This window comes from Dama dama, chromosome 24 (genome assembly GCF_033118175.1).
Source record: "Dama dama isolate Ldn47 chromosome 24, ASM3311817v1, whole genome shotgun sequence".
Classification (NCBI taxonomy): domain Eukaryota; kingdom Metazoa; phylum Chordata; class Mammalia; order Artiodactyla; family Cervidae; genus Dama; species Dama dama.
In genome coordinates this window covers 16734229-16760238 of record NC_083704.1, presented here as the reverse complement: position 1 = coordinate 16760238, position 26010 = coordinate 16734229, and the positions used below count along the sequence as shown (strand labels likewise).

The following is a 26010-nucleotide window of genomic DNA, read 5'->3' as shown; positions in this document are numbered from 1 at the left end:
ACTTACGAGCCCTCTATGCATCTTGCCTTAAAGAATAAGCCCCTAAAAGTTACAGGAGCTGCCCTGCTGGCTCTCCATTCCCAAAACAGAGTTTAATTCAGAACTCAAAGCACTAACTCATTAGAAAGCAAAACTGGGCTTTCCTTCCGGCAACTTCCTACATCGTTGTCACATCTCCCATGTAAGACCCTGCCATGGAGGAAATTCCCTCCATTGCAGTCCCTCCAGACTTATCAATTGAATTCAGTGACTTACAACCAACGGGTAATGAGCGGTAACTACACTTCTTACAACAGTAACTGCTCTGAACTGCTCAAAAGTATCACAAGGGAGGGTATACGTTCTCCCTGCTGGATTCATGATCACTGGTCCTCCTCACCTGCCTTCCTCCTCCAGATTACCATGCTAAGTGAAGTAAAGACACATACCCTATGACATGCCTTGTACGTGAAATCCAAAAAAAACTATTTGCCAAACAGAAATAGACTCACAGACATAGAAAACAAACTTATGGTTACCCAACGGAAAGAGCGGGGGGGAGAAGGGGTGAGAAAAATGAGGAGCCTGAGATTAACATATACACACACTACTATATATAAAATAAACAATGACAAGGTACAGTACAGGGAACTCTACTCAACACTCCTTACTAACATGTATGGAATAAGAATCTAAAACAGAAGAGATATATGTCTATGTATAACTGAATCAAGTTAATGAACATCTAAAAAAAACAAACATGACACTGCAAATTAACTATATACTTCAATTAAAAAAAAAAAAAAAGCAGTAAGGGAGTTTACCAGTGGTCCAGGGTTAAGACTGTGTTTCCAATATAAGGGGCATGGGTTTGATCCCTGGTCGGGGAACTAAGATCCCACAGACAACATGGCATGTCCAAAATTTTTTTTTTAATAAAAAGAAAGGAAAAAAAAATTCTGTGAACACCAGATTTGAGCTGACTGTCTCCAATTCCCTCCTTCCTCTCTATGTACACTCACACTCTAGTCTCTGACTAGCTGATCTGATGCCCAGGGGTGCACATGAAATGTTACCAAGGCTGCAGACAGACTGGGATCTACCAGAATCCAGATCCATGAGCCAAACAGGCAGGCAAGACAATGGGACCAGAACATGCGGAAAATAGCTAAGTGGGAGGTCACCAGTGGTGGCCTAGAGGCTGGATATGGTCAGTGGACATGTTTTGTTTGGCCCATACAATGTTCAGAGAATATTTTAATTAGCTGCCAAAGCCATGAGATTTCACATAAAAATGTGGATTTCTGGCTTTTGCTGAAAAATAGGAAGTCTGACAAACTGGCGCTCACTTCCACCTGGCAATCAGTGGCTGCTGCTGGGCGTGGGCGGCCTTCTGTGGACAAGGCTGGAATCCTCTGCTCTTCACAGTCTCCACTGCTTCCTCCTGTCCCATACTCGGCCTCCTTCACCCATTTACAATACCTGCCTTGCCCCACGCCTGTAGACGGAGAGGTGTGCTCCTTCAGAAACCCAGGGAAGTGCTGTGAGGCCAACCTACAACTTCTGGAGGCCTAGAAAGCGAGGTGCTCAGGCTGGAGATGCTGGTGAGCCCTGCTCAGATGGCATGCACCTTTCAGGCTGTTCCAGCCCACTTCCAGCTGCCAGAATCTGCATCTCTGTGCCTGAGGACATTGTTCAGAACTGTGTAGGTTTCTCTGGCTATGCACCTTGTAAAACACTAGTAGTGGGGAATGAACACCCCGAGAAGGCCTAAGCCACTGACTCTTTGGGGGGTGTGGTATGTGAATCCCAGCTCTCTCACCCCCTGAGGCTTGTATCTTGTACTTTTCCTATAGCTGCTTTGAGGGGTAAAGCCCCATCACCCGCTGTGATAGCTGGTGTAAAAGTACTCTCTTCATCAGCTGCCCTCACCTGCCTGTATTACTTCACCTCCTTCCCACTGTTTCCTGCTTCTCCCAAATGCATAGCCCTCAATTCCTTGTTTCAAGGTCAGCATCCAGGAGACCCAAACCAAGACTCCACATTGTAGAGAAGAGACTGGGTCAGGAGCCTGCCCTTTCTCTCTCTCCCCTGATTCCATGGTAAGCTGCTGTGTCCTCTTCGTACCCAAAGATCAGCTGAGAGCTCTCTCACATCTGCTTGAAGCCTACACTGTCCACATCGCTGTCCGTTTCCATGTATGCATGGCAGTCAATATCATGAAGATGTACTCATGAATCCAGTCCCTTTTTTTTCTTCCACTTTCTCACTCATGTGAGGCTTTCATGACAGCAGGAGTCCCAGCTGACAAGCAACTTCAGCACAAAACAGCATTTCTAAAATGTCCCGAAGTCACCCTGCCACTTGTTGCTCCTTTGTACCATATGGGCAGCTTCTTTCCATCTGGTGAGATTCCTTTTGTTCCTCCTCCTTTGTTCTCCTCTGCCATCTCATCTTTGCTTCAGTCCAGCTCTGGACTTATTTGGGCCTCCCAAATAAACTGGCCCACCCACCCCACTCACCGACCCTAGCTCTGCAATGTTGGCACCGGCTGACATCAACTCTTCCGAGGCCCATCCACCTACCCCACCTCAGCATTTATCTAGGGATTCTGTCCAACCTGAGACTAGCTGTTACAGCAACAACTTGCTTCATCTTGTCATCTCTGTGCTTCAAAGCAACTTCTCAGTACCTCTGTAGAACAGTTGGCATCTTGTACTTTAATTGCTGGCTGACATGCCTTTCTCCCTATTAGGTTGTGTGCTCCCAGGAGCAGGGACCAGTGCTTATTCTCCTTGTGTCTCCTAGCAGCTAGTACAGTCCCTGACACTTCGCAGGTACTTAATCACTGCTGTCCAAACAACTCCATTCCTGTTCCACTGATGCAAGAAGGGCTAAGTTCCCATGTGCCAAGTGGCACCAAGGCAAGAAATGACAACTCGACTTTATCTTGACTCTGGTGCCACATGACTATATGACTCCAGAGGGCACTGTTGACATTATATTCTGTGGAACTGTGCTCTGGGGTGTTGATCACCTACAGCTGAAGGTGAATGTGATCCTAAAGTTGTGTGATGCAGTTGTGTTCCAAACCATGTTTTCTCCATTCTTCCTCATTCTCTCTTTTTGCTTTACATAGGTGAGAGGACAGTTAGCAGATGGTCACCCATGTAACCGGAGAAGGCAATGGCAACCCACTCCAGTACTCTTGCCTGGAAAATCCCATGGGTGGAGGAGCATGGTAGGCTGCAGTCCATGGGGTCACTAAGAGTCGGACATGACTGAGAGACTTCCCTTTTACTTTTCACTTTTATGTACTGGAGAAGGAAATGGCAACCCACTCCAGTGTTCTTGCCTGGAGAAGCCCAGGGACGGGGGGAGCCTGGTGGGCTGCCGTCTATGGGGTCGCACAGAGTCGGACACGACTGAAGCGACTTAGCAGCAGCGGCATCCATGTACAGCCCACATTTTTATAAGCAGTCTCCCCTTAAAGGAAGGAATCCTAACAAATCTAAAAGGAGCCTTGCATGAAAGAGAAAAATCCATCTCAGGTCATAATTTTTGTTCGGTCTCAGAAACTGAGACATCACTAATTGTGTGCTGACAGAAAAGACTGGAGACCTTGGAGGCAGGGCCTGGGCCCTGAGTTGCTCTGTAACTCTGGAAAAAAGGGATAGCTATGGATGAAACTGGAGCCCACTATACAGAGTGAAGTAAGCCAGAAAGATAAAGACCATTACAGCATACTAACACATATATATGGAATTTAGAAAGATGGTAATGATAACCCTATATGCAAAACAGAAAAAGATACACAGATGTACAGAACAGACTTTTGGACTCTGTGGGAGAAGGCGAAGGTGGGATGTTTCGAGAGAAAAGCATCGAAACATTTATATTATCTAGGGTGAAACAGATCACCAGCCCAGGTTGGATGCATGAGACAAGTGCTTGGGCCTGGTGCACTGGAAAGACCCAGAGGGATCGGGTAGAGAGGGAAGTGGGAGGGGGGATCGGGATGGGGAATACATGTAACTCCGTGGCTGATTCATGTCAATGTATGACAAAAACCACTACAATATTGTAAAGTAATTAGCCTCCAAACTAATAAAAAAAAAAAAAAAAAAAAGGAATAGCTAGCCATCACCCACATATCTATCCACCCACATCACCTGTTCAGGTGAGGGGCCTACACAGGTGACCCTTGAGCTGAGATGTGAGGTTGGGACAGTTCATTAAACAAACTGGGCTTGAGGTATCCCTGAGTAAAGGCAGCTTCAGCAAGAAATTATGAGTGGATTCAAGGGTGTATGTGGGGGATGGTGACTATGAGGCTGGGAGGAGGGGAGGCAGGAAAGACCAGGCTGGGAAGGGCCTCTCATGAACAGCTGAGGAGCCTGAGATCCATCCTAAGGAATGTGAAGCAGGAGGAGTAACAAGATTAAATTTCTTCTCAATTTTTTATGGTAAAACTGAGATTATAGACTTATTTTATATTAATATTCAAAATTATTATTTACTGAGGCAATAATTATTGTTTTACATTTGCTTATTATTTTAAATATTTGTAAAAGTTGCTTTTGCTTACTTTTTTGTTTATTTGGCTTTAATGCACTTTTTATCCCACAATACGCTATATATGTGAATAACTGTTTCTCAGGAAGAGTTTCATGGTTATTTAAGCTCTCATGGCTTTTGCTCAGATGCTGCCAGTGTCTCGCTCATGCTCCCCAGAACAATCCCAAGGGCTGGTCACTTGAGGCCAGTCCGCTTCCAGGCTTGAAGCTGCCCCATCTCTCTGCCTGAGTTGTTTCTGGCCCCAGGAAAGGAAACGTGGCCCAGAGCCAGGGACGGCTGCAAAGGCTGGACAGGCAGTTAATGCCTTTGGAGCGATCCTCCATGGACGAGAAACAGGAATTGGTAAATAAGCCCTTCAGCAGCTTCCCTACCCCACACAGCAACGATTCTGAGGGGTGTTCTAGAGTCGTCTCTCAGAGGAGCTGCAGCAGGACAGAGCACGAACTGCCCACAGCACAACCTGCCCTTCTGTGCACGCTTTCCCGTCTTGTCTCTTTTCATCAAAACTCATCACTCCCGCACTGTGCCCACCCCCGCCCCCACCTCATTCCCTAACCACCTGTACCACAGTCATCGCGTCCAGGTCTGCTCTGGGGGGAGTCCAAACTAGAAGAGTTAGTAGACTTCACAAACTCTTATATATCCAAAGCTATCCTTGTTTTGCTTTCACCATGGAGGGCAAGCTGGCTGGGTATAGAATTCTTCCTTCACTCTGGAACACAATCTAATTATTGATATTAATGTTACAAAAGCTGGAGAAAGAATGAGTTTCTTTGTTTTCTGTTAGGTATGGGTAGCATCATTTTTACACTGAGAAAACTGAAATGTGATGAAGCTGCAAGTAAACATTAAACCATTTTTAACACTTTTGCCTGATGTCTGCAGCACCATTTACAAAAATGGGGATTCTTTCTTGCTGTCTACTCAGGTCTTCTATTCCAGTGATTCTAGAACCATTTCCATTTGCTGATTCTCCGGCCTTCGCCTTCCATATCTAGTCTTCACTGCCATCCTTCTCCACTGCTCTGTTCTTTTTCTCTAAATTCTCAGAGATCTCCTCAAATACGCCCTCCACAACAATGAATCAGTTTCCCGTACTGCTAATTCTGCTCCTTTCTGATCATAACAAATATTTTAATTCTGTCATTGCCCTCTTGGTTTCATTATAATACTTCCTAATTCCACCCACAAACTTCTTTTTTTTTTTGCTTCTCTCTCAGCCCTTTCCATTTTCCTCTCAGTCCATTGTTCTACTATCTGATCATTTGCTGGGTTCACTTTTTTTTTTTCTTGAATTTTACTAAGAAAACAGATGTTCTGTAAAATTTACTTTTGCTTTCTATTAATAGTCTTTTAAAAGGTATGCTTTCCCTCTGTTTCTGGAGTTACGCTTTTCTTATTTAACATGTTAGGACCTTTTTGTAGGGCCCATGCTGATTCTGGTAGGTCTATCAGTGTGGGTGGGCCCCTTCCTGTCTCACTCATTATCCACCTACGTATTGTTAAAAACTTGCTCTGGGCGAATGATGCCACTTATATTCCCCAATTGATTAACTCTGCAGTTGTGGCTGTCGTCACAGGAGGGGACTTTTTTCTCTATCGCTCCTCCTCCCACTGCACTGAAGGGCGTCTCACCCGTATGCTTTTCTAGCTGGCCCTGCCTCTGCAGCTGCTACATGATATGATGTCTCTGTGCCTTGCCACCTTTCTTGGACTACTGCTCACCAGAGCCCAAAGAGCCCGATACCTTGCCAACTTTCTGCCAAATAGAAACCTGGTGTCCCCTGTGCCAAAGGTTTTAGAGGTCACTGGGACTCAGTGGCAAAGAGAGAAAAATGTGCTCTCACTGGCCCCGTGATCAGCTACGGTAGCCAATGACACACCTGTGTCCTCAGGTGCATCGTCCTTGACTAACCGAGTCCCCTTATCCAGGATATCTCCCCAGTGGTTAATAATGATGATGGGGTGGAAACGGTGCTCCCCTTCCACTTCAAGGGGGACAGTTATGCTGATTAATTTATGCTCTAGGGCACCCTCCATCTCTTTTTACCCCACAGACAGACCAGGGCTGGTTTGGGACTTTGTACCCTTCCTCAGACCTTTCTGCCCCATTCCGCTTCCCTCACTTCTTTTCTCCTGAGAACATTCCTCCAATAAATCAGGTATGCCCAGATTACATGCAGTAAGGAGGGAATGGGGAAATGTATGAAAAACCTATGTTGTATAGTAGGTGATCAATAAATATGACTTCCCATTCCCCAAATAATTATAGGATTAAGGATATAATCATTTGCTCATACTATTTTCTCTAAAAGATAGTCATCACAATATTATTCAAAAGGTAATAAAACTGGAACTAATCTAAATATCCAAAAGCATGAATTCACAGGCAATCCATACTATATCCTATGATAGAATATTATACAGTCTCCAAGCCAAAAAGAAAAACATGGTGAAGGGAAGTAAAGTAAGATGCAGGAGGCTGCTTTGTTTACAAAATAATACCATGAAGTTCTATATACTAACAGTAAGGCCAGCTCTGCGCTTTCTAGAACAGAGATAATGAAGCTTAGTTGGTTATAAGGATGCCTCTGTCCACAGATACAAACAAGCTAAAATGCTCTGGAAAAGCACAGCTATTCCTAATTCTGAGGCAGAGACAGAGTTCTTCCATGGGCTTGAGTGTGGGACAGTGATGACCCAGGCATCAGTTATCATAAAGATGGGTTCCACAGGTCTGGTCCCTGAGTGAACCCCTCTCCCCCTACCCATCCTCCTTCCCCCCACAGGAAGATGGCATCATGGCACCTGATAGTCTGTAAAAGAGATTCTGTCCACAGCCAAGTAACAGAACTCTATGGATACTTGGTTCCCTCTGGACTGAGATTAAATCAGGGACAATTTGGGGGGTTTAGAGGGGCTGGAAAGTATGCTTTTCTTGCATTCAATGCTTCTGTGGCCTCCACTATGCTGGAGCTCCAGAAGCTATGTAGCATTACAGAGTCTGAGATGACTTCTTGGGAAGTTCTTGGAATGCCATTCTAGATGTCTATATGCTTCAGCTGCCCTGTAAGCTGGGCAGGGTTGGCATGTCCTGGTCAAACTATTGCACCTTCAGGATCTGTGCCTGGACAAAGGCTGCCCACAGCCCGAAGGTTGGCCTACGCTCACCTGGGGGTAGGGCCAAGGTTTACCTCAGAAAATGATTTTGGCTCCATTCCTACATAGACATCAAGGCGCCGCAGTTCACTGCTGTGAACATTTTGAAAAGCTGCAAAAGTTCCCATCAGAAGAGCTGCCCCACAGGTAGATAACCTGTCTAACCACAGGGAGACCACCTCCATGGAAGGACGTCTGAGTCCAATCATCCCTCCTGCTTGCCTGTGGATGAGGTCTGTTATTCTTTCTTCCCCAAAGTGGTTCACTGAAGGGGATTATGGAACAGGAGAGAAAACCAGGTCCTTTTTCCTTTCTGAGTCACGCTATTTAAACATCATTCAAATAAATTAAATTGCTCTTAAAAACTCACTCAATTCATGGAAATAATTTAATTTCCTCAATTCACTAAAATATTTCAGGAATAAATCAATATGCCAAAGCCAAGGCCAGTGTTCATGACCCTTGAATGGAAAACATCAAAGGCATCATTGGTGATAATGCATGTGATAAGCAGTGATTTGCTTTCATTTCTTATCTGGTCTTTCACAACCACTGCTGACCTAAAGCATGAATTTTGTAGAACATGCGTGTGCCAGAGATGATGACTGTATCATCTCAGAGAAGGGGCCAGAATATAACTGTGTGGAGAGGATTTCACAAGACAGAAGGGATGGGAGGTAGTGTCAAATACAGATATGGCTCCAATGCACAGTGGGAATTGAGTTTCTTCTTTGGCTTTACCAACAATGCTTTCTAAGTCCAGGAGGAAATCATTCTAATAATTCCAAATGAGCCTCCACACAAAGGAACAGTATTTGCAAGATCACTGCATATTCCAGGCTATGATGAAAGTCAGCAAATGCACTAGACACAGGGCCCTCTTACCTTCTGCCACATGTTGATGAAGAAGAGCTCCCGAGAAACGTTGAATGACACGTTGGCATCATAGGCATCATCCCCAAGGTTAGAGATGGAGATATTTAGGGAGATATTCTTCACAGCCCCCAGAGCTAGATACGGGGTTTTCTCATCAACGCTAAAAGGAAAAATGAACAGCAATGAGTGCACTAAAACTTTCACTAATATATTAGAAACATGGAATGTAGCAGGTAGCTGAGAACAGGGGAGGCAGGTGGGAGAAAGTCCTCTGGATCAGGACAAGTCCCAGGAACCCACTAATTAGCCATGTGTTCTGGGATACCCAGTCAGCCCCCAAGGGCCTCAGCTTCCACATCGAAGCACTGGGAGTTCTGTGGTGTGCAGCTTAACTCACTCACTAGGCGGTCCTGTGGCTCATGTGAACTCTACTATATCCAACTTGGAAAATTATAACACATTTAATAACCTAATCAACTTCCCTGGTGGCTCAGACGGTAAAGCATCTGCGTACAATGCGGGAGACCTGGGTTCAATCCCTGGGTCAGGAAGATTCTCTGGAGAAGGAAATGGCAACCCACTCCAGTATTCTTGCCTGGAGAATCCCATGGACAGAGGAGCCTGGTAGGCCACAGTCCATGGGGTCACAATAACCTAATCATGGATTTTGGTTATAGGATAATTCACTTAAATACTTCTGAGCTCCTACGACATGCCAATCACTATTTTATGTGCTAGAGAAATCAGTGAACAAAAGAGAGTTCTTGCCTTCCTGTAGCTTTAAGGAGACAAAAGACATATATACAAAGAATCAAATATACAGGTCAGATTGTGGTAAGAGCAATGGAGAAAACTCACAATGGGTAAGAAGGATAGAAGGCACCATAGTTGGAGGGGGAGTAGGGTGCAATTTTAAATAAGCTGGTCAGGGAAGCTTCACTGATGAGGTGATCGCTCAGTAGAAACCAGAAGGAAGAAAGATAGCAAGATGCACAGTATTTGGGAACTAGCAAAGGAGAAGTCATGCCTGGTATGTTCAAGGATGGCAAGCAGACTAGTGTGCCTGGAGAGGAATGAGTGAGGGGCAGAATGGGGAGGGGAATGGGCTTAGTGGTGAAGGGATGGAGTCATCACAAGGACCTTAGTTTGCCTCTGAGACAGGAGATCCTGCAGGGCTCTGAACAGGGGATGCTGTGGTCTGACTTCCATATTTAAAGGCTCACACTGGCTGTGATGTACATGGTGAGTATACTCAGTCAGAGGGAAAGAGAGAGCCTGGTGAGAAGGTTCTTATAATAATTCAGGTGTAAGAAAATGGCAGCTCAGACCATGGGGGTAGAAGTTGAGGTTATATTCTAGATGTTTCAAAAGTTGTGCCAATATATTTTGTTCACGGATTGGAAGAAGGGTGTTTAGGAAAGAGAAGAGTCAAGGATGGCTGCAAGAACTTTAGATTCAACAACTGGAAGGAGAGAGCTGTCACTTATCCAGATGCGAAAGACCAAAGGTACAGAAGGTTAACAGAGAACATTGAAATGCCTACTGGATTTTTAAAAAGAGATGCTGAGACGGTTGGATGTAAGGGTCTGGAGTGGAAGCAGGGGGTCAGGGCCAGAGATACGCATTTGGGGTGGATTAGAAGTGACCACTAGGGAATGCACGTAAATAGAGAAGGAGGGCTCACACTTAGGAGTTAAAGATGATGATAAGCCAGCAAAGGAGACAGAAAAAGAGTGAATAAGGAGATAGGAGAAAAACCAAGACTGGCAGTCTCCAAGCAGCCACATGCTTCAAGAAAGGAATAATCAGTTTTGTCAAATGTGGCAAACTAACATGAAAAATTATAACTGACCATTGGAATGAACCATCTGGAGGTCATTGGTGATCTTGATAAGAACTTCTGAAGTGCAGTGTCAGGGATGAAAACTTGACTGGAGTTGGTCTAAGAGAGGCAGGGGTAGAAGAAATGAAAACAGTGGGCATAGCCAATTCTTTGGAGGAGTTTTTCAGTAAAGGAAAGCAGAGAAATAGGATGACAGCTGGTGGGGGAAATGGGCTCAAAGGAATTGCTTTATTTTCAGAAAGGAATTAACATGGCATATACTTACATGATACTGGGAAGGATCTACTAGACAGAGGGCAAGTAATGAAGATATGACAACGCACAGTGGCTGGGTGGCCTGGTGAACAAATAGAGGGGCTGGCCTCAGCTGATATGAAGTGAGAAAATGGGGCACATGGCCCAGATACATCCATAGAAGTGTGGTAGGAAGAAATGAAAGTTCCCCTGGGAATGCCTCTACTTTGCAGTGAAATAAAAGCAAGAGTCCAAGACTAGGAAGGGAGAGGAGGAGGGAGGAATGTTTGAAGAGTGAGGAAATGGAGGGAAATGGCAGCCCAGGAGAGTTGTGGGGTAAACAGACCATCAACGAGATGAGGATGATGGTGGTGAGGATGATGGTGGTGACAAGGATGAAGATGCACATGAGACTGACAATTATTAGGTGATGTGAGCTTCAGACAAAAATCACACTGGAGAACAGTCTTTGACTGGCCAACCAGTTAGCAGCAGATGTAATCAAGTCTACAAGGGTTTGAGTGATGGGTGTGCGTCTGTGCATGCTAAGTTGCTTCAGTTGTGTCTGAGTTTTTGTGACCTTATGGATGTAGCCCGCCAGGCTCTTCTGTCCATGGGGTTTTCCAGGCAAGAATATTGGAGTGGGTAGCCATTCCCTTCTCCAAGCGATCTTCTAGAGCCCAGGAAATGGAACCCGCATCTCCTGCATTGGCAGGCGGGTTCTTTACCACCAGCACCACCTGAGAAACCCTGAATGATGGAGAGTTGCTATTTTTGGCCACTCAGGATCCTGAAACCTTCCTGTTTGGAGGGAATCTCAAGATAGGTAGGAGAGGAAGATAAGCAGTAGAGGGGGCAGACGCTGCCTTTTGCCTTTTCTCTCCTTTTGGTCATTCAAGTGTGGGCACTTAACCAAGTGCAGTCATGTAATCTAAGGGTAGTCAAGTGGCCTCAGTGTGGGTGGTGGATGCTGCCAACTGGGGCCATGAATTCTGAGGGCTTCCCAAAGACACTAGGGCTCTCTGAGATCATCTAAGGCAGTTGCAGAGGAGTAGAGAGCCCAGAGTTGGCATCCTGGGCTGAGCCTTGCCTCCCCTTCCTGCCTAGGCTTTGAACCATATCCTTCCAACAAATTCCTTTTCCACTTAAATTAACATGTTCATTGCTGTTTGCAACCATTAATACAGCATGAAAGAGAAGAGAACTCTCCAAAATCTCAGTAGGCTATAATACTTTGAAATATGGATTTTTGCAGGGGAGGAATCATCATTACCCATCTATGAAGAGAGGACCTCACTTTCCTGCATGCCTGGCATGTCAACAAGAATAACATGTGTAACAAGAGATCTAATGGCCTTGCTTTTGGAAGCAACAGCTCTGAGGAAACAAACAAGATGTGAAAAATTAACTTGGAGAAAAGCTTCAAATTCTTGAATGGCCTCCAACAAATGAAGACCTTAACCTCAAGTTATTGTGGCAATTATTTATTATTGTTGGCCATTTTCATTTGAAACAATTGATGGGTTATTTCTGTCCTCCTGTTTGCTTTTGTAAGATTAAAGGAGTAATCCTCAGGCCTTGAAGAGTTATGAGAGTGTTAGCCTCACTTTATCTCAAGAAGGAATTGCATAAGCACCCACAAGTAGCTGCAGAAAGTGTGCACTGTTTCCAAATGGAATATTAAGCATACAGACGAGAGAAAAACTGAGGACAACGGGGCAGGGGCTGCCTCCTCACACCAGTGTTGTTGCTCACATGGTCAGCCTCCTACCTTCGTGTATAAATGGCAAGGGATATCTAACCTTTTGCCAGCCCCTAAAGCTCAGGCCTTTGTCACTGAATCATGCAGCAAGGTCATTCCCAGGATTTCAAAGTCAAGTGATGCAAACATGGCTCTATGATTAAGGAAAGCCAGGGACCTTCCAGGGCCGAAAGCAAACTCAGAAGTTTTAACAAAAGAATCCTCAAAGCTGTTTTCACTCTTTCCCCACATCTCAAAATCCATGTACAAAACAGTACATCTCTGCTTCCAAAGCTATTCTTAGAAATGCAATGCAATGTAATTTGCCTGGTGCTGGGTATTTTCAAACAAGTTGTCCTGAAATCTACAACAGCATGAAAAGCTCCTGATGTCAGTTCCATTTTTAGAGATGAGGAAATCGAGATGCCGTGAGATGAGGTGGCCAAACTGCTGGGCTTAGAAATCAGTGCCTCCTGTCCATCTCCACCACAGCCCACGTCCTCCAGCCCCTCTCACTCCCCTAGGAAGTCCTTTTAGGTCTCCCTTCTGAGTGAAATAAATCTCCCAATTAGGAGCTTCTTCAGTCCCAGGACTCCACCAGCTCTTCATGGCATTTCCCAAGGCTGGGTTGACATATTTATTTGTGGGCTATCTGATTAAGGATGATCTCTTCCCCCAACTAGGATCTAGGCACCAGCAGGCAGGAACCTATTTCTGGGTTTGCTTGTCATTGAACCCTCAGGGATAAAATGGTGCCTAACTTAGTAGGTGCTCAACAAACTCGTGTTGAATGAATGAATGAATGGCATGGACAACATCCCACAACAGACTGTCAGTTCAACCTTCACATTTATAGGTGAAGATGCTAAGAACCCCACAGGGAAGCCCACTCTGTCAACGTCACCTGGGCACAAAGGCACTGAGCTGGAACTAGTGCCAAACTGCCTTCATCACAAAGGCTGTCTGAGCTATAGCTCTTACATAAACTCCACCTCAGTCAGAAAGGGCTTTGGCAAGAAATGTCTTTTAATGACATCTGAAAAAAACAGGATTCCACAAAGACCAACCCATCAGACAGGACTGCTGAAAGAATAAAATGGTGAGGCACAGTGTTTTTGTGCCAAACATTCCATGGGTTCTTTCTGATTTGTTGAAGAACAATCTTTCTAATTTTCAAGGTATTTTAGTCCCTGACAAATTTTCCCATTAATTCTAATTTGTGTGCACAGTCTTTTAAGTGGGTCAGATTTCTATGTACACCAACAACTCATGTACTTTTATACGAAAATCATAATTAGTCATTAACATAAGGTACAAACTGTACAGTTTCTATAATGCTTATCTTACAGCATGCATCTGAGCTATCTGAAAGGAGTACATCAAGGCTGTATATTGTCACCCTGCTTATTTAACTTATATGCAGAGTACATCATGTGAAATGACAGGCTGGATGAAGTACAAGCTGGAATCAAGACTGCCAGGAGAAATATCAATAATATCAGATATGCAGATGACACCACCCTTAGGGCAGAAAGCAAAGAGGAACTGAAGAGCCTCTTGATGAAAGTGAAAGAGAACAGTGAAAAAGCGGGCTTAAAACTCAACATTCAGAAAACTAAGATCATGGCATCCAGTCCCATCACTTCATGGCAAATAGATGGGGAAACAATGGAAACAGTGAGAGACTTAATTTTGGGGGGTTCCAAAATCACTGCAGATGGTGACTGAAGCCATGAAATTTTTAAAAGACACTTGCTCTTTGGAAGAAAAGCTATGATCAACCTAGACAGCATATTAAAAAGCAGAGACATTACTTTGCCAACAATGGTCCATCTAGTTAAAGCTATGGCTTTTCCAACAGTCATGTATGAATGTGAGAGTTGGACCATAAAGAAAGTAGTGCTGAAGAATTAATGCTTTTGAACTGTGGTGTTGGAGAAGACTCTTGAGAGTCCCTTGGACTCCAAGGAGATCAAACCAGTCAATCCGAAAGGAAGTGAGTCCTGAATATTCATTGGAAGGACTGATGCTGAAGCTAAAGCTCCAATACTTTGGCCACCTGATGGGAAGAACTGACTCATTGGAAAAGGCCCTGATGTTGGGAAAGATTGAAGGCAGGAGGAGAAGGGGATGACAGAGGATGAGATGGCTGGATGGCATCACCAACTTGATGGACATGAGTTTGGGCAAGCTCCAGGACTTGGTGATGGACAGGGAAGCCTCACATGCTTCAGTCCATGGGGTCACAAAGAGTCAGACACGACTGAGCAACTGAACTGAACTGAACAGCATACATACAGCCTGCTGGAAACATCTTGCTCATTTGTTATTAAAAAGAATAAGCATAACTGTCCTGATACATCTTATACTAGCTGTTTGTGAACATGCTAGGTTTACACTGAAGCCGAGCATTAATTCATTCAATACTTCAAGTGTCAGATGCTGCTACTGGCATCTTGGTGACCAGGTGGTACCTCAGGATCACTGTAGAACCTGTACTCTGAGCTTATCATTAGCATACATGAAAAACACATACCATTCAAAATTCCCTACTGGGTAAATGCAATACATTGCCATTTCAAATCATTATATGCTGAAACACTAAAGGCCACTAAAGCAAATTCGTTCTTTTCTGCCATCACAGAAACAGTTTTATGCAGGCAATTTTTTGGTGAAGATTCTGAGGAAAGAAACTAAAGCAGTTGAATGGTATTTGATAATTTTCTATTAGATCATTTTAGACTTTCCTTAAGTCATAAACATATAAACCATGATCTTATTTAAATAACTGTGGTTAAAATCTATCTTCCATAAAATATAATACTTTTATTTTTTTGTTTGAAGCTAGTTTAAAAGGAGCCTGTTCAGTTCAATTCAGTCGCTCAGTCAAGTCCAGCTCTTTGCGACCCCATGAACCACAGCATGCCAGGCCTCCCTGTCCATCACCAACTCCTAGAGTCTACTCAAACTCATCTCGATTGAGTCAGTGATGCCATCCAACCATCTCATCCTCTGTTGTCCCTTTCTTCTTCTGCCTTCAATCTTTCCCAGCACCAAGGTCTTTTCAAATGAGTTAGCTCTTTGCATCAGGTGGCCAAAGTACTGGCATTTCAGCTTCAGCATCAGTCCTTCCAATGAACACTCAGGACTGATCTCCTTTAGGATGGACTGGCTGGATCTCCTTGCAGTCCAAGGGACTCTCAAGAGTCTTCTCCAACACCACAGTTCAAAAGCATTAATTCTTCGGCGCTCAGGTTTCTTTATAGTCCAACTCTCACATCCATACATGACCACTGGAAAAACCATAGCCTTGACTAGATGGACCTTTGTTGGCAAAGTAATGTCTCTGCTTTTTAATATGCTGTCTAGGTTGGTCATAACTTTCCTTCCAAGGAGTAAGCATCTTTTAATTTCATGGCTGCAATCACCATCTGCAGTGATTTTGGAACCCCAAAAAATAAAGTAAGCCACTGTTTCCACGGTTTCCCCATCTATTCGCCATGAAGTGATGGGACCAGATGCCATGATCTTAGTTTTCTGAATGTTGAGTTTTAAGCCAGCTTTTTTTTTTTTTTTCTTTTTATTTATTTTTTATTATTATTATTTTTTTTTTTCCAGTGGGTTTTGTCATACATTGATATGAATCAGCCATGGAGTTACATGTATTCCCAATCCCAATCCCCCCTCCCACCTCCCTCTCCACCCGATTCCTCTGGGTCTTCCCAGTGCACCAGGCCGGAGCACTTGTCTCGTGCATCCCACCTGGGCTTGTGATCTGTTTCACCATAGATAGTATACATGCTGTACTTTTGAAATATCCCACCCTCACATTCTCCCACAAAGTTCAAAAGTCTGTTCTGTATTTCTGTGTCTCTTTTTCTGTTCTGCATATAGGGTTATCGTTATCACCTTTCTAAATTCCATATACATGTGTCAGTATGCTGTAATGTTCTTTATCTTTCTGGTTAAGCCCGCTTTTTCACTCTTCTCTTTCACTTTCATCAAGAGGCTCTTTAGTTCTTCTTCACTTTCTGCCATAAGGGTGGTGTCATCTGCGTACCTGAGGTTATTGATATTTCTTCTGGCAATCTTGATTCCAGCTTGTGCTTCATCCAGCCTAGCATTTCTCATGATGTACTCTGCATATAAGTTAAATAAGAAGGGTGACAATATATAACCTTGACATACTCCTTTTCCTATTTGGAACCAGTCTGTTGTTCCATGTCCAGTTCTAACTGTTGCTTCCTGACCTGCATACAGGTTTCTCAAGAGGCAAGTCAGGTGGCTTGGTATTCCCATATCTTCAAGAATTTTCCACAGTTTTTTGTGATCCACACAGTCAAAGGCTTTGGTGTAGTCAATAAAGCAGAAATAGATGTTTTTCTGGAACTCTCTTGCTTTTTCGATGATCCAGCGGATGTTGGCAACTTGATCTCTGGTTCCTCTGCCTTTTCTAAAACCAGCCTGAATTTCTGGAAGTTCACAGTTGACGTATTGCTGTAGCCTGGCTTGGAGAATTATGACTTTACTAGTGTGTGAGATGAGTGCAATTGTTTGAGTGTAATTGTGCAGTAGTTTGAGCATCCTTTGGCATTGCCTTTCTTTGGGAAAAGGAGCCTGAGTAAAGTATACTAAGACACACTAATCCAATTGAGTGTATTCCAATCAACTGTGTTTGAGTCTGCAAAACTTCTTGTTACACCATTATCAGGACTGGTGTTATATTTGTGACCCACAGCTGTATTTGATGATGACAACTATGATAATAGTGTGCTCGGCGTGCTCCTAAACTGTGCCCAACTCTTTGCGACCCCATGGGCTGTAGCCCTCCAGGCTCCTCTGTCCACGGGATTTTTCAGACAAGAATATTGAAGTTGGTTGCCATTTCTTCCTCCAGGGGATCTTCTTGATCCAGGGATAGGACCCCTGTCTCCTGCATTGATGGGCAGATTCCTCACCACTGAGTCATCTGGAAACCCCTTCACAGATAACTGCCTTGTTGTGATGAAGAGGCTTGTGTAACTCAAACAAGCTATGAGCCATGCCATGTAGGGCCACCCAAGATGGACGGGTCATAGTGAAAATTCTGACAAAACTAGATCCACTGTAGGAGGGAATGGAAACAACCCCAGTATCCTTGCCATGAGAACCTCATCAACTGAGGTCAGAAGGTTTCCAATATGCTACTGGGGGAGAGTGGAGGAAAACTACTAATAGCCCCAGAAAGAATGAAGCTGCTGGGCCAAAGCAGAATCAATGCTCAGCTGTGGATGTGTCTGGTGATAGAAATAAAATCTGATGCTGCAAAGTACTGCATAGGAATCTGGATTGTTAGGTCCATGAATCAAGGTAAATTGAACATGTTCAAGCAGGAGATGGTTAAGAATAAACATTGACATCTTAGGAATCTGTGAACTAAAATGGACAGGAATGGGCAAATTTAATTCAGATGACCATTATATCTACTACTGTGGGCAAGAATCCCATAGAAGAAGTGGAGTAGCTCTCATAATCAACAAAACAGTCCAAAATGCTATACTTGGGTGCAACCTCAAAAACGACAGAATGCTCTTGGTTCACTTCCAAGGCAAGTCATTCAACGTCACATTAATCCAAGTCTATGGCCCTACCACCAGCGCCAAAGAAGTTGAAGTTGATCAGTTCTATGAAGACCTAGAAGACCTCCTAGAACTAACTCTAAAGAAATATGTTCTATTCATCATTGGGGATTGGAATTCAAAGGCAGGAAGTCAAGAGATACCTGGAGTAACAGGTAAGTTTGGCCTTGGAGTACAAAATGAAGTAGAGCAAAGGCTACCTGAACTCTGCCAAGAGAATGCATTGGTCATAGCAAGCTCCCTTTTTCAACAACACATAAGACTACTTTACACATGGCCATCACCAAATAGTCAATACCCAAATCAAATTGATTACATTCTTTGTAGGCAAAGATGGAGAAGCTGTATACAGTCATCAAAAACAAGACCTGGAGCTGACTGTGGCTCAGATAATCAGTTTCTCATAGCAAAATCTGGGCTTAAAATAAAGAAAGTGGGGAAAACCACTAGGCCATCCAGGTAGGACTTAAATCCCCTATGAATATGCAGCAGAGGTGATGAATAGATTCAAGGGATTAGATCTAGATAACAGTGTGCCTGAAGAACTATGGACAGAGTTCGGTAATATTGTACAGAAGGCATCACACAAAACCGTCCCAAAGAAAAAGAAAAGCAAGAAGGCAAACTGGTTATCTGAGGAGGCTTTACAAATAGCTGAAGAAAAAAGAGAAGCAAAAAGCAAGGAATAAAGGGAAAGGTACACCCAAATAAACGCAGAGTTCCGAAGAATAGCAAGGAGAGACAAGAAGGCCTTCTTCAATGAGTAATGCTTAAAAATAGAGGAAGACAACAGAAGGGTAAAGACTAGAGACCTCTTCAGGAAAACTGGAAATATCAAGGGAATATTTTGCCCCAAAACGGACACAATAAAGGACAGAAAAGGTAGAGACCTAGTAGAAGCTGAAGCAATCAAGAAGAGATGGGAAGAATACATGGAAGAACTGTACAAAAAAGATCTTAATAAACCTGATAACCACAATGTTGTGGTCAGTCACCAACAGCCAGACATTCTGGAGTGTGAAGTCAGGTGGGCCTTAGGAAGCACTGCTCTCAATAAAGTTAGCGGATGTAATGGAATTCCAGTAGAGCTATTCAAAACTCTAAAAGATGATGCTATCAAAGTGTTGCACTCAATATGTCAGCAAATCTGGAGGACAGAGCAGTGGCCACAGGACTGGAAAATGTCGATCCTCATCCCAATTCCCAAGAAGAGAGTACTAAAACATGTTCAAACCATCGGACAATTGCACTCATCTCCTATGATAATAAGGTCATGCTTAAAATCTTGCATGCTAGGCTTCAGTATTATGTGAACCAAGAACTTCCAGATATCCAAGCTGGGTTTTAGAAAAGGCAGAGGAACCAGAAATCAAATTGCCAACATTTTCAGGATCAAAGAGAAAGCAAGGGAATTCCAGAAAAACATATACCTCTGTTTCATCGACTACGCTAAAGCCTTTGACTGTGTAGATCATAACAAACTGTGGAAAGCTCTTAAAGAGATGGGAATACCAGACCATCTTACCTGTCTACTGAGAAACCTGTATGTGGGTCAAGAAGCAACAGTTAGAACCCTATATGTAACAACTGATTGGTTCAAGATTGAGAAAGGAATACAACAGGGCTGTCTGTTGTCACCCTGTTTGTTTAACTTATATGCTGAGCACATCATGAGAAATGCCAGGCTGGATGAGTTATAAACTGGGATTAAGATAGGTGGGCTAAATATCAACAATCTCAGATATGCAGATGATACCACTCTAATGGCAGAAAGCAAAGAGGAACTAAAGAACTAAGATGAAGGTAAAGAAGGGAGACTGAAAAATCTGGCTTGAAACTAAATATTAAAAAAAAAAACAACAACAACTAAGATCATGGCATCAAGCCCCATTACTTCATGGTAAATAGAAGGGGAAAAAGTGGAAGCAGTGACAGATTTCCTCTTCTTGGGCTCTAAAATCACTGTGGATGGTGAGTGCAGTCATGAAATCAGAAGATGATTGCTTCTTGGCAGGAGAGCAAACAAGTGTGTTGAAAAGCAGAGAGAGACATCACTCTGCCAAGAAAGGTCCATATAGTCAAGGCTATGGTCTTCCCAGTGGTCATGTATGGTTGTGAGAGCTGGACCGTAAAGAAGGCAGAGCACCAAAGAACTGATGACTCCTGAGAGTCCCTTGGACAGCAAGGAGATCAAACCAGTCAATCTTAGGGGAAATCAACCCTGAATACTCATTGGAAGGACTGATGCAGAAGCTAAAGCTACAGTATTTTGGTCACCTGATACAAACAGCCAACCCATTGGAAAAGTCCCTGATGCTGGGAAAGACTGAGGGCAGAGGGAGAAGAGGGAGTCAGAGGATGAGATGGCCGGATAGTATCACCGATGCAATAGACATGAACTTGGGCAAACTCCAGGAGATGGAGAGGCACAGGAAGGCCTGGCATGCAGCAGTTCATGCAGTGGCAAAGAGTCAGACACAACTGGGCAACTGAACAACAACAACATCTGCAAAGCCCAGGATAATAGTGTAGGGCAGTCAAATCCATCTATTCTTCCTTCCCTGCCTTCCTCCTTCCATCCTCCAGTCTATCCTCCCTTCCTTTCTCTTTCTAATCATTTATCTAGTCATCACGTTTTAAAATTACCTGCTCACCTGAGGCACCACGGATACAAATTCCATCCCTCAGGGAGTTCACAGTCCCAGTGGAGGAAACAAACGTGTGAGATACAAGTTGATGTCAGTATGTGCTAAGAGATAAGGAAATATCCTTATGAGATCCCTTATGTGATGGGAGCACAAAGAAGGGATTCTGCAGGGACAATGAGATTAGGAGAGGGCCATGGGGGATATCAGGCAAGGTATTATCAAGGAAGTGAACCATGAATCCTACAGTTAATGGGATGATAGCCCTGTCAGCAAAAACGTGGCTGACTGACTATTCACACACATACTCTAGTTCTTCCATTCATGGAAATCGTATTAAAAAGGACACGGTGAAGCAGAACATATTCTCCCATAGGAGAAATGTCAAAATTGGGGCTGCATTCCTGAGTAAGGATTCAGCATCCAACAAATCACAGATATCCTCAACAATGTGCCATAAAAGCAATGACATAAATTATAGCCACTGCAATTTAAATCATAAACAATGGTGCCTATTCTTAAAAATGAGCAGACATCATAAAATCAGAAATGGAATTCGACAGATGAATGGGAACTCATTTGAGTTATCATTTTGCAGATAAAGGCCAGAATTAGCCACTTTCCTGCAGCCACACAGCAGACAGTGCCAGAGCCAGGCAGCCATCCTAATTTCTGGTCCAGCGATCCTCCTTCTATGTCCATTACTCCTGAAGTACAAAAAAAATACAACTAAACGGTATAAAATCTACATAAAACTTATTTGAGTATAAGATGAGAAATGAAACTGTAGTTGCCTTCTTACCATTTTGAATATTTAGAACACTGAGAGGTGTCATCTCTTTACGAAAGCTATTGGGGGTGCTTATTTTCCTCTTGACAATTTTCCTTGAAATTGGTGGAGGCGATTAGGATTATTCCAGATGCCTTCAGCAGCTCTGTTGGGCAATCAACTTCTCAGCCCTTTGTTGACAACTATCAGAGCCTTTTAACAATTCGTGCTTAAAATTACAAACATGAAAAAAACAACAAAAAAGCCATAAAACCACAGATGCTCATCTGATGTCTTCCTATGAGAAATATGAGCACAAAGCACCAAATATACTGAGTATTATGTGAAGGAGTTGCACCATGATGTGGATGAGAGAAGTCATGCCAAAGGAACAGGTGCTGGGTAAGATGCAAGAGAAGTACAAAGTGAAGAAATCACTGGAGACTGAAGTTATCATCAGAAGTTCCGTATGAGATGTAGAAATGAGTCACATCTTACAAGGATAAGGGGCATGAGGGGTGGATAAAAAGGAAGGACATTCCAGGCAGAGAGAAAAAAAACAACAACAACAGATATAGGGATAGAAATGACTCAGAAATAATATGAAAAGAGGCAGGACATTCTTAGCAAAATGATGGCTAGAAGGCAAATAGAATATGTAGGATGTGCCCAGATCCCCATGGACCTTGAATGTCAGAGTTCTGAGTTTATCTTTGTAGGCCAGTAAACTTTACAGTCATCTTAGGTCACTAACACCAAGTGTGTTGCAAGTCCTTTGGTAATATATAATAAGGCACCAAAGTGAAGGTATTGCAAAACCTAGTAGGCTACGGGTGGTTCTGCTCCTGTTCCAAGGGGCCTTTTCACTACAGCCTCCAAGGCTGCAATTCTGTTTGCTACCATCCCCATCTTTTACTGGAGGACTTTTTTTTGCTGCAGGTCAGTTAAGTGCCTAAGAATTAAGCCACTGATATTCTCTGTAGCAGTCCTCAACTAATGACTGAAGGGAACTGGCATGTAATTACCCCAGCTTCCTTGTCAAGTGAGTGGGTCAACCCTGAAGTGCAAGTTCCAGATCTGTGCTGTCAGATACCGTAGCTACAGGACACATGGACCTTTTGAGCACTGACCATGTGGCAGATCTGAGTTAGTGTAAAAGACACATCAGATTCCAAAGACTCGGTGCAATAAAGCAAGGATTTAAAAATCTCAATCGTTGCTTTTGCATTAATGACACATTTAAGTGATTTTTGATATACTAAATAAAATTAGTCACATAAGGTTCCACTTTAATTTTTCAATGTGACTACCAGAAAGCAGTCAGAAAGTTCAAACTCACCTATGTGGCTTACATTATATTTCTATTCACCAGAACTGTTCTAGCCTTTCAGTAAATTCTACATATTTTATTTTTAATATATTGCTGATTTGTGACTAGTTTTCAGTGGTACAGTTTTGCTCATATGAAGCAGAAGTTTAGGATAAGTGAATTGGGGTAAAAATAAAATTGAGTATTTAAAGACAAAAAATTGATAATATTTAGCTTCCTGAAACTCACTCGGTTGTAAAAGGCTATAATAAATATCATAAAATATATTTTTTTTTAAAAAAGGAAAGGCATCCCACATATGTACTTTTCTTTCTCAGAAAGTAATTTTGAGTTTTACCAAAATCTGATGCCCCAAGTTGTGCACTGGGCAGGTGAACCCCATGGGTTACACGTGACATGGTAGGAGAAAGGAAGTAAGCCACACAGATCTAGGCCATAAGGAATGCCTTGAATTGTCTCATCTGTGCAGTGAAGGAAGAATGTATATGCGGACTCCAGTTATTGGTTGATCGCTGATGTGGGAGAGAGAGGGCATCTATTCCAGCACCTCTGGCCCACTACCCAGTGGGTAGAGCAGGCAGACAGATGCAGTTTCTGGAGCCAGACATCGGGCCAGCACACAAGAGTAAAGAGATTTGACATCATTGACAGTGCCTGCTGATGGGGACCCTACACCAACTTTACGACCCAGTGAATGAGGCCTTGAGGTCTGTTGCTGGCAGGTCACATCAGCTAATCCTGTTATCTTTGACCACCTGGAAGGGGCTCAAGGCTGTGAAGAAACCTCTCTCCAACCCTTGTGATCCACATTCTGTTCACTTGCCTTCTTGTGCAACTGTCACAAGGATCCAACTCAGATGCTATAGTCTCCATTTCTTCCCACGGATCTAGGAAACATAGGTATGGGTGACTGAATACACCCCTTACCCAGAGCTGACTACCAATGGGTTGCGCCAAGGGTGCTGTTCTGGTTGTCTATGACTGGAAATTGCTCTTAAAGTAGACTAGTCTGCTGTACCAGCCCTAATCTAGTGCACCTTAAGACAGACAGCACACCACCCTTGCTGAATCTGAGGGTGGTATCTTAATTTCTGAGCTTCCTCAGTGCAATTCACTTTGAGAAGAATGACTAGGGACCAATATGAGAAAATACAGATGGCAGCAAACACAAGTTTATGAGCCCATTTCTGCAAGGCATGCACTCTGTAACACTGTCCTTAGCTTCCCAACCCAGGAACACAGTTGCCAATACCTCCAAGGTGCAAGTGTTGACACCACTTTGTCCTAGAATGTCATCATGGTTATTAATCTTCAGCCACTGTTCACCCCACAGGCTGAGTGCTTTTATAGTTAAGCCTACTGCTGTATATAAGAGTTGGTCCAAAGCCCCTGAGAGTCTTCATTACAGAAGCATTTGCATTCAAAGAGCCAGAGTGGAGGCCTCTCCTCTGTGACACAGGCAACTCCTTAGCAATCTAAACTAAACCATATAAAAACTCATTTTCAAAATCCCAACATTTTTATATCTTCAAAGAACAAAGCTGCCAACATTAGCCTTTAGAAGTAAGATGCTAGTGGAAATGCCCTCACCACATTCTGTACACAGAGGATTATGAAGAAAAAGCTATGTCCTGGGGAGTAAATGATAAAAACTTCTCCAAGAGAGATGCAATAACACACCCATGTTTATAAGATCAAAGTTTAGAGACTCATGGTCTTTTAAAGATGAAACGGACTCCAGAATTGATTATATAGCAATCTCCTCCTTATTTTGCAGACAAAGACAATGAGTACAAAATAATGTAAGTGGCTTAAGAACTTATTGCCTGACTTGTGGTAGTATCACTTTACCTAGCGGCCATGCCAGGATTCAAACCCACTGCACCAGTAAATGTCTAGCTTAGAAAACAGAGTCCGTGTCAGGTAGTTCTCTGGAAGGGATTAAAATGAGGACTTGGGTACAAAGGTGCTAGAAGAGCCAAAAGAGAAAACAAGGGGAGATGAGGAAAACAAGAGATTAAAAGCAACTATTAGAAGAAAGAGGGTCAGTGGGTGGAGGCTGTGACCAGAGCTGGGACTGCCCAGAAGGGGATGAGACCACAGATGGGACACAGGTATTGCCAGAGATACTGCATGAAGTGGGTGGGGTTGGGGAGAAATACCTTGACTTTTCTCCTTCTTTCTCCCTCTAACCTCTCACCCAGTGCTTTCACTGGCCAAATTTAACAGGATGTTTGTTGGCAAAGGAGCCTGGGACATGTAGTTTTCCAGAGTTAGGCCCCCTAGGAGCAGAGCAAAGAAAGATGGTGAATGGATTAATGCACTATGGTTTTAGATTCTTAGTCCCTTACTCTTGGCTTGTAACAAGCTGGGGAAGCTATCCTTTCCCCAGATCTCTCATGGTGGATTCTGGACAAGGAACCCTTGAGTTCCAGCAAGGGACTACAAAGCATTCAGTCAAAAATCCCTCTTTCCTACAGGGATGGAATTGTTTTTGTCTTGATGGCTTATTTTAGTTAGTTTACTTTGCTTGCTACTTAGTGTTTTACTGCCTATTCCAGCACCTCTCACTGAAACACGAAAGTATAAATCCAAATATCAATTGTCACTGTCATGAAAAATCATTAAAGTTCCCTGATTTTGAAGGTTATAGCTATTGTGGCAAGAATTTAGGAATTTATTTTATTAACCAAGACCATGAAGAAAGATATCACTTCTTTTTTTTCGTAAAAACATTCTTTTGGTTTAAAAAAAAAAAAACCAAGAAACACCCAAAAAAGATACTACCTAAAAGGTACAGTTTTGAATAGATTTAAGAAATCAAATCTAATCTTGTTTTATATTTTAATATACTCTTGAATAATAAGAGCTGTTACTTATGCCCAATTATTTGTCTTGTCCTGTGGTTATCCTACGGCTGGCCCCACATAAGCCCAGGATGTGGGCAACCTCCTGTGGTTTACAGCCTCACCCAGGAATCACCTGCTTCAACTGATTTGATGATCCTCATACTGACCACCTCAGGATCCCCTTAGGGATTCTGCAACATGTTTCACACCCTGCAACATGTTTCACTGTGTTCAAAACTTAGTGCCACATCTGGGACCCACCTGCTTCTCAGGTATGCCCAATCCACATACCTCTGCCACCACTCAGCTTCTCCTCCTGACCTTGGTTTCCCTGGATACATACCCCAGTCATCTTGGCTAGGCTTCAGCTGAATCCCTGGGTCACTTAC

General features: G+C 43.3%; 1 protein-coding gene across 1 annotated transcript in view; it reads right to left on the bottom strand.

Moving 5' to 3' along the window:
- Positions 1 to 26010, bottom strand: part of ITGA9 (integrin subunit alpha 9) — a 362863-nt gene that overhangs the window by 123850 nt on the left and 213003 nt on the right. The window contains exon 18 of the mRNA XM_061127757.1: positions 8602 to 8752. Within this exon, the coding sequence (XP_060983740.1) occupies positions 8602 to 8752 (151 nt within the window). The remainder of the gene's footprint in view (positions 1 to 8601; positions 8753 to 26010) is intronic.